This window comes from Acomys minous (assembly GCF_964271855.1).
Source record: "Acomys minous genome assembly, chromosome: 3".
In the NCBI taxonomy this organism is placed as follows: Eukaryota; Metazoa; Chordata; class Mammalia; order Rodentia; family Muridae; genus Acomys; species Acomys minous.
In genome coordinates this window covers 103,852,015-103,865,063 of record NC_140485.1, presented here as the reverse complement: position 1 = coordinate 103,865,063, position 13,049 = coordinate 103,852,015, and the positions used below count along the sequence as shown (strand labels likewise).

Here is a 13,049-nt window from a genome sequence, read left to right as displayed (position 1 = left end):
TAGGCCTTGCTTTAGCACTCTCTTGCTCTCCCCCCCCCCTTTGTCTAGTTAGCTTTAATTATCGACTTGATACAGCCTAGAGAGTCATCTGAGAGGAACGCTTTGCTTGAGGAGTTGCCCAGCTCAGATTGGTCTGCGGCCGTGCCGTGGCCTGCACCACCCCATGGCAGGTGCTCCTGGATTCTATCTGAAAGCTACTTAAGCATGAGCTTGGTAGTGAGCCAGAGAGACTGCCAGCAAGCAGTTTCCTTTCTTGAGTTCCTGCCTTGATTTTCCTTAATGATGGATTCTGACCTGGAAGTGTCAGCCAAATAAAACCCAAGTTGCTTTTGGTCAGGGTGGTTTATCCAGCAACAGAGTGAAACCAGGACACACTTCTTTTCTAGGCACCAGGCTGAATATAGACAATACAGAGTTTCAAAACTTTCAAAAAGTCAATTTTTCTAAAACTATTTCTGTGTTATTATTTCTTAGAAATTAAGGTTGAACTCAGTATTGGGAGTTCTATAGTAATGTTCTCAAATCAGTTTTCATTTCCCCTTTTCTCTCAGTGTGTGCTCTGCCTTTTAAAAAAATATTTGTTTCTGGATAGCTTTCTTTTTTTTTTTTGGCAGATGTGTTTTGGTTTTTATTGCTGTGTTAAAACACCATGGTGAAAAGCTCTTGAAGAGGAAAGAGTCAGGGCAGGAACTGAAGGCAGGAAGCTGGAGACAGGCACTGAAGCAGAAGCCTTGGAGGAAGGCCGCTTGCTTGTTTGCCTCTCCTAGGTTGCTCAGTTTACTTTCTCCCACACGCCAGGACGCCTGCTCAGCAGTGCCGATGCTGGGCCCTCCAGGTCAGTCAGCAATCAAGACAGTGCCTGGCTTGTCCGCAGGCTAATTCTATGGAGTCATTTCTCAATTACGATTCCCTTTTCCCAGATATGTCTAGGTTTGTGTCATGTTGACAAAAGCCAATCACTACAGCAGAATCCACCTATTTGACAAGAAATGTTTCAAAATCCACTACTGCACTAAAGCCCATGTATTCATTTTCCCAGTGTTATCTTCATTTCCGACTTCCCCATACTTTGTACTTATCATGACCTTTATTTGGCCACTTCATTGTATTGTTTCCTGTGCTATAGTTATCTATAGGCTTCTCCTTTAAAATTTAAATTGATAAAGGCTAATGCCAGAGTCTGCAGTGTTGAGCTGTTCCTGCATATGACAAAAATGAATGAGTGCCTACCTTTTGGCAAAGTGCTGCTCCCTTAAGACCTTGTTCAAAATCACTTCTGTACCACCTTCCCCTAACTATCACATCTGCCACCATCTTAGCATTTTAATTTTAATTGTGTAGTTTGTTTGTTTTATGGACCTTTTTCTGTAATCTTGTTTATCATCTTTACAGTCTTGACCAATATGGGTATACTTTGTAAATATATATTGAAAAAATATATATGTTGAGTATGTATTCAATATATTGAATTCAATATATATATTGAATAAATAGCAGGAGAAGTTCTCTGTTACTTTTCGGTTGGTTCGTGTAAAGAAATACACACACACACACACACACACACACACACACACACATATATATGTATCCTTCCAGAATTTAACCCAAGGAGGATCATCTTTTCCTCTAGAGGAGTTTCCATTAAGTCTTTTCATTCTATGATTATTTTTTGAGCACGTGTATGGTACCAGGCATGATTTTAGGCAAGTATGTGAGCATACCTTACCACAGACAAAAACCTTGACTTTATGAATCTTATTTTAGTTATAGAACCAGTCTATTAATGCTTATTGAGTTTAAATAGTTGAAATGATTACTAGTGAAAATTTTTTCTTTTCTTTTCTTTTCTTTCTTTCTTTCTTTCTTTTTCTTTTCTTTTTTTTTTTTTTTTTTTTTTTTTTTTGAGACTGGTCTTAACTATGTCCCAGACTCAATATCCCAATGCTCTTCCTTAGTTTCCAGTGAATTCACTACCATATTCCCTTTAGTTTCTGTTTAACTACTTCCCAAAAGGTTTACTTGTAAGGATAAAGGTGTGCAATACAGTCTTTTCATTTTAAGTATGCTTTTAAGCCAGGTACTAGCTGCCTTTCAGTGAATTTTTTGCTGTGTGCCGGGAGCATGTATACTTTATTGTTGAATAAACATTGCAAGTAGCTTTATTATTTCTGTTTTATAGACAAGTAAACCAAGACTTAGTGATACTGACTTATTCTAATTGTGGTCTGTATCTAGGAAGCAGAAAAGCTAATATTTAATGGGAGACCAGTCTGTTTCTAAAGCTTATAGGTATTTACGTACTGTAAGCCCTTTCCATTTTGTTTTTATTTGTTCAAGACAAGTAAACTTGTGAAGACATATCTCCTGTTATTTTTTTCCCAATAGCCACGGTATGAGAGCAGTTCAGTCCAGGCTCCATTTTCAGAGCAATCCTTGTCCCATTCCCAACAAGAAGAACTTGAGCAAAAGCTAGCATCTACCGAGAAAGAAGTTTTACAGCTCAACGAGTTTCTCAAGCAAAGACTAAACCAATTTACTGAAGAGAAAAAGAAACTGGAGGAAAAGGTGGGTGTTTTGTGTAAGTTTGTAGTGGACCAACTGCTGTCTTGAAAAACAGTGCGTGATTATCACTTGCCTGTTGCGGGTATTCCCTCAGGTCATCATTTGTCTTACAGTAGTTAGTGCTGTGCGCAGCAGCTTTCAAGAAGTGGGTGCTATTGGCACAGAGTTAAAGATCCACTTGAGGAATCAAGTCTCTGTTGTACCTTTCTAGCTAGGAGGGAAACTTTGTAAAGCCAAATGCCTGCACTCTTTTCTTTATTTTAATTCCTTGTTCTCGGTCTGATTGACAGTAAGTATTGGGAAATGAAGTGAAGCTTATCTTTTCAGAAGGACATTGTTCAAGTTATTAAGTTGAAGCCCCTTATTCTGAATGTGTAGATTTTATGTCATTTATATGGGTTTGTGTATATATAAAAGATCTGTGATCCATAAATGAGAGAAAAATTCAATATTTATCTTTATTCATCAGGTTTATTTTACTTAATGGATGATCTCCATTTACATTCGATTTCCTTCAGATGATATAACTCCATTCTTTATGGCTGAATTAAACTTTATAATACACACACACAAACATAATCACATGTGCAGGAAAGAGAGACAGAGATACTTGTGTATGTGTGTATTAAAAGATCATATTGTGTTCATCCACTCATCTGCTAATAGGCACCTAAGATGATTCTATAGGTCATGTATTGTGAATAATGCTGTAATAAACATGGAATACAGGTATCTTTGTGATGTATTGGGTTAGAGTCAGGTATATATGATCAGGAGCAGCGTAGGCCGGGCTGTACTATAATTTTATTTTTAGCTTTATTAGTAACTAGTGTACTGATTTTCATAATGTCTGGACTAATTTACATCTCTTCCCCTTCTCCCGCATCCTTATCAGTGTTTTTTTTTTCATTTGTTTTCTTTATGAGTGCCATTCTGAACAGGTTGAGATCTAATCTCAGTGTAGTTTTACTTTGCATTTCCCTTATGTACTAAGGGTGTTAAACCTTTTGTTTTAATGTATTTCTTATCCATTTATACTTCGTCTTTTAAAAATAGCCCACTCATTTCATTAGCCTGTTTATTGATTGGGTTGTTTCTTAATTGGTCTTAGTTGTGAAATGGTTTTGTGAATGGGAGATGTACAGTTTAAAGTCAATAGGGTCAAATGAGAACACAAAATCTGAAGTTAAAGCTGCACAGACTGGGGTTTACTGGGACAGTCTGCTCTTGTGCTGTAATAGGTGTTAAGTTGGCATAAACCCGCAACCCTAGAGTGACCTCAGTGGTGAGACGCCTTTATATTGGAGACTTAAGAAAGATAGTGTGATATATACTCACTTAATGATACGTATAAGTATGTAAGTTGGTTCCCTTAGCCTTTGTCTGTTCTTAAATATGTGGTAAGTTCTATTGGCTTTGCAAATTCTTAGTAATGAAATAACCAATGTATCTTTTTTCCTTAGTTCATAAAAAGTATTTTGATATTGCTTTGAAAAATTAGAAATTAGAATTTGCCCCCTAGATGAATATTTGCTTTGATGATTAAAAAAATATTTGTAGCTTTGTTTCTATACCTTTTTGGGTACCTAATAAACTTTGAAGATCCAGACTTATAATTAAATATTTTTAACATAATTTAAACTCAGTTCCACAGGAGCATAATATTTACATCATAAAGATATGACTAGCCTCACCCAAGTTTGTTTGTGTGTGTGTGTGTGTATATATATATAATATAAAAATTATCATTGCAGCCGGGCGTGGTGGTGCACGCCTTTAATCCTAGCACTCGGGAGGCAGAGGCAGGTGGATCACTGTGAGTTCAAGGCCAGCCTGGTCTACAAAGTGAGTCCAGGACAGCCAGGGATACACAGAGAAACCCTGTCTCAAAAAACAAAAAAAAAAAAAATTATCATTGCTACCTGGCTTAGTACAATTTTAAAAATAGCCTAATTTATAAAAGTAAATAAATATCCTCTGAATTCTTTTTTTAATTAATTGATTTACTTTACATCCTGATTGGAACTTCCTTTCCCTCCTCTCCCAGTCCTCCCTCCCTCCTCCTCTCTTCCACTCCCTCACTTTCTTCTCAGAGAAGGAGAGACCTCCTATAGATCTCGGCTCACCTTGGCATATCTTCTATTGAGGCAAGATAAGGTGGTCCAGTTAGGAAAAGGGCAGGCCACAGAGTCAGGGACAGCTCCTGCTCTTGCTGTTAAAGGCACCACCTGCGGACCACGCAGCTCTTAACTCACTTGATGGCCTTTACTGTAACCTGAGATCCACTGATACCTTCAGAGATACCCAAGAACAAAACATTGATTTGTAAAGTCAAAACAACTGAGGACTCATGTTTTCCTTTAGCTGAAAACCAGAGATAGATACATCAACAGCCTGAAAAAGAAATGCCAGAAGGAATCTGAGCAAAACAAAGAAAAGCAGAGAAGAATTGAGACCTTGGAAAAGTACCTGGCAGATCTTCCAACTCTCGATGACGTGCAGAGTCAGAGCCTGCAGGTAATGTGGTCAACATGCACTGATGACACGCTTCCAACCTGTGTCTGAAACTGAGCCACTCTGAAAGCACGTGCACGATTGCTGCTCCTAAGATACAGGTTGACTCTAAAGCTGTTCGTAAGAAGAACCTGATCTCCCTTTTCCTGTCAGTATGTGATTACCTTTGTATAATCCTACGTGGTAACTTAGTATTCTGTTTTTAAACCTTACTTTTATTATCTGCAGGCATGATGTGTGTAGGGAGGTCAGAGAACAACTATGTGGAGAAGTTGCTTCTGTTCTTCCTTTAATTCAGTTCCAGGCGTCAGACTCAGGCGTCCGGCCTGTGCTACAGAGCACCTTCTCCCCTGAGCCATCTCTTCAGCCCCTAGCGTTTTATTCTTAAAAGGCTGTAGGCTCTAAACCTAGGTGCTAAGTCTACCTCTTATAGCCACATTCACTCTAGTGTTGGTTTTCTCCAGTGTGTCTCTGGGATTCAAGGCTCTTCCACACTTGTTGAGTATCTCTATACATGTTTATTTTCCCCACTGTTCTTAATCTAGTTAATTTTTAAATACCTTGGTCTATAACCTCTGTTCACTCCTCTGACTTCTGTTTTCCTTTACTGAAAACTCATTCAAAGTCTTTTTACCAATTCTGGTGAAGATTTCTCAAAACATGAATCTACTCCAGTTATCTTGGTCTTTCCAAGCCATGGGTTCTCAACCTTGGCATACACAGCATTTGAGGGCAGAAGGTGTTCTGTGTGCTGTGCCTTGTGCACTGCAGGATGTGTGGCTCTTGTAATCAGCCCCTCAGGCCTCTGCCTCCTAGAAGGTAACAGTGCAGCTTCTCTCTCCCAGAGCAAATGACAGTGGACATTTGTCAATTTCTTGTGGAGGTTAAAAATCACCCTTAGATGAGATTTAGGATGTATATAGGCAGAGATTCTTTATTTTATCTTAATTTGTAAGTTATAAAACTAAGATTATATAAAAGAAGGCACTTAAGGGCCATAGAAGATTATGTGAGCAGGAAGAGGCAGCAGTAAAGCATTAAAACACATGAGATCATAGCACCTAATGCCCATTAGGAAACCTACTACCAAGAGTCATGGTGCTCCTGAACCCTGCTTATAACAGTGTCATTTACAGTAGTCAAAATACGGAACCAACAAGGTGCCCACGAATGGGTGAATAGACACACACGATAATATGTACATAGAACCGACTATTATTGTTTCTTGAAAAGGAAAGAAATTCTGACACACTTTTCAACATGAGTAAGCCTGGAGAACATTTTGCAATGAAATGATTACAGTAAAATAAGCCAGCCATAATAGGCAGCTTTGAATGACTATATGCATGAGATTCAAAGGCAGTCAACCCGCAGAGACATAGAGAGTAGTGGAGTAGGATACCGTGGAGTGGGGTGAACAGTGACTGGAAAGAAATTTAATGGTATTGGAGTATTTGATAAGTTCCGGAGTTGTCAGAATGAGTCTGGATGTACCTAATACTAAAGAGGCACACATCCACACATGATGATGTTATGATACTAATTATATATTTGTTATTAATCCCATTCTCCCGACTCTTTCACACAAAGGAGGAGATAGTATGAAGCTCTTTAGAGAAAATAGAGAATGATTGTAAGTGATAGGTCCGCTTAGCCTTGAGAAGGCGGGAACTTTAAAGGCAGGGTACTTAGTATTGCATCTGTAAACTGTAACCATGTTTCCTTGAGAAGGCAGGAACTTTAAAGGCGGTGTGCTTAGTATTGCTTCTGTAAACTGTAACCGTGTTTCCTTAGCTGCAAGTTCTTGAAGAAAAAAACAAGAATTTGCAAGAGGCTTTGATAGACACAGAGAAAAAGCTTGAGGAGATTAAGAAACAATGTCAAGACAAGGAAGTGCAGCTGCTGTGCCAGAAGAAGAAGGAGAAGGAGCTGGTGACGTCTGTCCAGAGGTGAGGAGACCTTCAGTGTCTTCATGCACTTTACGTCGCCAACATTATCAAGTTTGCTCTGCTTAAACTGTGCTTCACTGAAGCTGATTGGTTCTATTGTGATTTGATATTTTGAAGCACTACATCAGCACCTTGCCAAAAATGTTATGTGAAAATAGCAAAAGAATGAACAAGCAAGGGCACTCTGACAACTGAAGGCCGAGAAGGCCAGGCACACCCTTTAGTGGAAGGTTTTTTCAAAACAAGTGAAAGTTGTAAACAGTAGAAAGAAACCTGTAAAGTACACTACATTCCTTCATAAAGAGCCCCACAGGGAGTTGATGGGCTCTGATCTCATCCCAGTGGGAATGACAGAGAGCCATGTGCTTTCCAGAGCTGTGCACATGGCACGCCTCATTGTACACTTTCACGTCCAAGCTGTTAGTTGTACAGTAGCATCCGTGGGGTTATTCAAGTTGTGCTCAAACTGGAAATTTTTATTGTAAATCTAGAAAACTGTTGCCTTCATAAGTTTGCATTCTTTTCCTAACTAGTCTTTAAACCTTACTGTTATCAACCTTGAGTAGACCTAACTATCCTGAAGAGTCAAATAGCAAAAAGGAAGAAGCCAAGTGTGAGCAGTCCAGTCTCCTGGAGCCTGGCCATGCTGATGCTACTTGACTTTAGGTTTTAAAGCTGGAGTATGCTTGGCTTAGTATTTTTTTTTTAGATTTCAGTACAGTAAACTCTGATTTCTGTTCTTGATGTAAGTTCCCAAAACTGTAATAGTTTTGAGTTTACATTTTTATTCTGTATTTTTCTTTCTTGCACTTTAATTTTTTATGAATTCATAATTTATACCAACTTTTTAGTTTTTAAAAAAACTTCCTGATCTTCACTAATTCAGACATTTTATCTTTGTTGATAAAAATAAAAACAGTGCATGAGTTCTTTTTGTAGGACACTGTGACCAAGGAAACTTAAAATTGTGGTGCTTGGAACCTTCATAGAAATTCTGGAAGATAACTGCATGCCACTGTTTCCCACTGCTCGCTTCTGCAGACTGCCTGTCTGTGTCCCCCCCTTTGTTAGGTTTTGTAGAACCCTGAGCCACACATGCTTACTCGTGAAGATTAGTGCAGTGTGTTCCAGAAACATTTTCCATTTTAAGTTTTATCTTGAGGCTGACAGAAATAATATTTTAGAAAATTCCTCTTGATCTCAAAGTTTATTTTTAACTTCAGTGTTTATATTGACAGTGCCATCACTTAACATTGAGGGATAGGAATAGTATTTAAGATTCCTTGGCTTTAGGGTATTTCTTATATTTCAAAAGAATTTCAGATGTATATGTGACTATAAATTATTTCATTACATTTTATTTAATGTTTCTAATCTATTTGCTTTTTAATTAAGAAACTTACAAATAAAAAAAGTTTTTCATTTGAAAGGAAAGTTTAAGGAGTTGTGCCATTCAAGAGCTTCCTTACTTTTGGAAATAACCTTGCTACACAATCCAGACATAAATCCACAAAAGAAAACTTGGTGATATGAAGCAGTACCGCTCATTCCCCCTTGTATTGTCAGCTCTGTTTTGAACTTTGAAGATTTTATATGTGTGCATGACAGCCAGGGCTCAACTTCCAGTATCATTTCTCTGGAGTGATCTGCCTTAGTGTTTGAGACAGTCTCTCAGTGTTCAGAAGCTTGCCAAGTAAGTGAGGTTAGCTATCCAGTGAGCTCCAGGAAGCACTGTGTTTCCATCTCCCCAGTTCTGGTTCACAAGCGTGTGCCACCATGCTTGCTTTGTTAATGGGTTTGGGGGATAGAACTCAGGGCCTTGTGCTTGCCCAGACAGAGTTATATTCCCAAACTAAAAGATTTTAATTTTTAAAGTGTATTATACCCTCACGCAATTAAGTGCATGGAACATAGTGTCTTACACCAAGTTTTCAGACTATAATTGTGCTTGTTGTTTGAAGAAGTAAAATTTTACAATAGTTAACGATTACAGTGTAGTCTCCCATAGCCCTTATTCTGCCGTGGGTGCTATCAGTTCTTTTTCTGCAACCTAAGTGTGGAAAAAGGAGTTTCGGATTACTGTAATACTTAATAAATAAATAAATAAGTAAATAAGTAAACAAACAAACAAAAGAAAACCCAAAATCAAAGTTATAAGAGATTTAGTCATCTGCTGCTTGTTTGTTTTGAGACAGAATCGTGCCATATGTCGCTGGCCTGCTAGTCACTATTTAGCCTGGGCTGGCCTGGAACTCACAGCACCTCTGACTACTCCAGTTATACACTAGTGCCTGGAAGATGTTGCAACACCCCTTCCCAGGTGTTAATGCTTTGGTTTGGGCTGTTATTGTTAATGACAGGGTTTGCTTTTACCCAAATAATACTAATCTCCCATTCTGGTGGCTAACATCTCCCTTCCCTTTACCTTTTTTTTTTTTTTTTTTCAATTGAAAGGATTTTTTCCTACCATACATTTTGGTCATGTTTTTTTTTTCCTCTCCCAGTTCCTCCCAGATCCTCTCCCCTCTGTACCCAACCACTTTTATATTCTTTCTCTCTCTTTCCCTTTAAAACAAACAAAAACAAACAAACACAGAGGGGCGGGGAGAGAAAAGAAGCCCAAACAAAGCACAATGAGACAAAAAGTCTAAAAGAACACCATTGAGCTTGTTTTGTGGTAGCCCACTACTTCTGGATATGGGGTCTGCCCTTAATGAGACTGTGTTGGAGGAAACGGATTTATTTTTATTATACCTAAGTAAGCTTTTAGCATGGTAGAGCCACATTCTTATTAGTGGAGGGAAAGGGATTCTGGTTTCACAGCTGCGGTCCCTACAACCAGGCTGAGTACTCCAAGTAGAAGGCACAGGTCTTAACCTCCCTCCCTACCCTAGGCATCTTGGTCAGGTACCACTCTCCTGGTCCAGCGCTTAAGGCAGTGTTCATAGGGGAAGGAGGAGGAGCTGGGTCAGAGCACAGAGTTGAGCTCTTGAGGTGGACGTGAGGACTCCAGTAGGACATAGGGCTGCCACACCGTAGGCAGCTAGCTCTGACTTCAGACTCACCATTTCTAAAGCGGTGACCAGCCTCTATCTAACCATGGGCTCCTCTCACTTCTATAAGATACATAGCTCTTTGTGTATTTTCTGTGAGCCTAATGGTTTGATTAAAAACGTGTCTTCATGAAAATGATTTTCCTAACCAACAGCTTACAACAAAAAGTAGAAAAATGCCTTGAAGATGGAATCCGCCTTCCCATGTTAGATGCAAAACAGCTTCAAAGTGAAAATGATCATCTCCGAGAGCAGAATGCGACTGCTAGTAAGGTCAGTAGACACCAGAACAGATTCATCTTTGTCGTGTGTGTGTGTGTGTGTGTGTGTGTGTGTGTGTGTGTGTGTGTGTATGTGTGCGTGTGTGTGCATGCACATCTTACAACTTTCTATGTGATTTATAATTATACTGGTATTTAATAGCTTACAAAATATTTAGTTTGCTTTGATTTGAAAAGAAGGTAGCAATTTAATAAATTATAAATTATTTCAACTTAAAACCCAAAACAAAAGGAGGTATTTTCCCCTAAATTATTCAGTCTCTCTCAAGGTTACTCTCAAGGACAGTGCCATTAAGAACTATAAGAAAATGGTCGCATGTCCCTTGGATGGAGACGCCTGGGGGCACTCAGAGGAAGGATAATAGGTCACCAAGGAGAGACTTGATACCCTATGAGCATATACAGGGGGAAGAGGTCCCCCTCAGTCACAGACATAGGGGAGGGGAGTAGGGGGGAAGTGGGAGGAATGGGAGGAATGGGAGGATACAAGGGATGGGCTAACAACTGAGATGTAATATGAATAAATTAATAAAAAAAACTGGAAGAAAAAAAAAAAGAAAATGGTCGCACTTTTACTCATGGGTAGTCCAAACAATCTTACAATTTAAAGGATATTTTACTATGAGTGCTTCTGTAAAATAAAGATATTTACAAATAAGCCTTTAATTTTTTTTTGAAGTATTGGTGCTTTTTTAAAGTAATGGAAAAGATTAAGATTAATTTATTTTGCTGTGTTTTAGATAATAGAGAGCCAACAGGATGAAATTAACAGAATGATTTTAGAAATTCAGGTAAGGGATATTTTTACATATTTTAATGTATATGTATGCAAATTTACTCACTGACTATATTATCTAAAAGTATTAACGTATATATCTATGAAAATACGATATTAATGGCACCTGAGATGAAGTTAAGAATTATTTAATATTAATTTTACAAACAGGAAAATTCCTCTTAGTAAAGCAGCTCTCCAAAGGGATGGTGAGATTGTTCGCCCTTTGCCGCTCCCTCTCTTTAACTGAGTGTAGTTAGTATCTCGGGTATTGAGAACTCATTTGCTTCAGGATGCAGACATCTAATCATGAGAGCGAATGGAATGTTGTTTGTCATTTAATTTTCCTTTACTAGGTCCATCTGAAACGTTCACTGTGCAACCCAGTTTATATTCTTTTATTACATCAAAATTTCCACAAACTTCTGTAGCGTTCTCCGCAGTAACCCACTGATGCACCTAATATTGAGGTTTCTGATACTACTCTGTCTCTCCCCTTGTTTTGTTTTCTGATTTTGCTTCCTGACTGCCCTTGTTCTACAGTGCCCATAGCACTAGTTAGGTGATGCTCACCAAGTACAGAAGCAAGGGCTGTCTATTATTTGTGTAACACTTCCAGTATGTAGCAGTTAAACAGGAAATGTTAAGTATGAGGTCCCCACATTCTGTTTGTATAGTTCCTCCTACCTACATAGGACCATGCTTGTATATGTACACATGATACCTCAGTGGATTTGCGTGCTTGTGGTCTTCCTGAAGTGCCTGTGCCCTCCCAAGAACGCTGTCTATCAAATCACCTCCTCGGCTGTGAGGATCCTAAAAGAATTGTTCAATGCTGTGTGGCAACATTCTCCCAGCCTTTAGGTGGGACTGACAGTGCTCCTTTTAGTTTCTCTCTTCCGCCTAATGACACTGTTACTCTTATATATCACCAAATGATAACATATTACATTTATATCTTAATGAGTTTCTGGTACCCTCAGCTGGGGAGTTAGAACTTACCAAAACTCTGGACACATAATGTATACTTTAAACGTTTGGAGCTAACAGGTCTTTAATTCTGTTACTCATCTGTCAGATACTTATGGAGCCCCTTTCTATAGATGGACACAGTTCTTAAATTTCATTAGCAAGCAAAACAACTCTCAAGTCAGTCTAATGGGGTGGGTTGGAAAAAATGGAAAATAAATATCAAGTTCTGTTGCTTTTCTATTAGAAAAGTACTAATTAAAACCATGAGGGCATTGACAAGGAGAGTTCAGTGTGAAAGGATGACCATGTAAGGGAGGTAATGTTTGAGTGGAGATTTCAGTGCAGATAACCCGAGAGAAGTGTGTATGTGTGTGCATGCAGGCACGTGCCGTGCACATGTGCACACACATGCACAGGATTGTATGAATGCAATACTAGGATGTTTTTCCTTTAAAATGACTCCTTTTAAGTTGGGTTTACAGATTTTGTGGTATCGGCTAAAATACATACGGCTTCCCTTCCTTTGAGTTATGTGTGTATTTTTAGATTCTTATATTTAAACAGTACATGCACTTAAAATCACTTTTCACCTTCAGAAATGCACATAATAAGTGCCAGTAGGTTATGAACTTAACAGACTTTTTAAGGGTAATAAGTTTGGAATGTAAGAAAGATTTTTTGATATTTAAAACCTAATTCAATCCTTTAATTTTTATTAATCTTTGACATGGCTAATTAAGGACAAACTGGTAGTCTACATTTCAAAACAGCCAAATATTTATTTCAGAAAAATATGGATCACTTACTTTTATGTAGCAGGGAACCACTATTGGAGCATATATATTTTTTAAATCACAAGAGTTCAAAAATTCTTTGAAAATTCTTTTGTGAAATAACATATTACAGAACAAATTTTCTGAAACATCTATCAAATTTTCTCGTT

At 38.3% G+C, this 13,049-nt stretch overlaps 1 protein-coding gene across 3 annotated transcripts in view; it reads left to right on the top strand.

The window, feature by feature from the left end:
• Positions 1–13,049, top strand: part of CEP85L (centrosomal protein 85L) — a 93,842-nt gene that overhangs the window by 69,161 nt on the left and 11,632 nt on the right. For all 3 annotated transcript variants that reach the window (XM_084777320.1, XM_084777321.1, XM_084777322.1), the window contains exons 6-10: positions 2,386–2,565; positions 4,927–5,079; positions 6,871–7,025; positions 10,234–10,351; positions 11,100–11,150. In XM_084777320.1, coding sequence (XP_084633446.1) covers positions 2,386–2,565; positions 4,927–5,079; positions 6,871–7,025; positions 10,234–10,351; positions 11,100–11,150 — 657 coding nt within the window. The remainder of the gene's footprint in view (positions 1–2,385; positions 2,566–4,926; positions 5,080–6,870; positions 7,026–10,233; positions 10,352–11,099; positions 11,151–13,049) is intronic.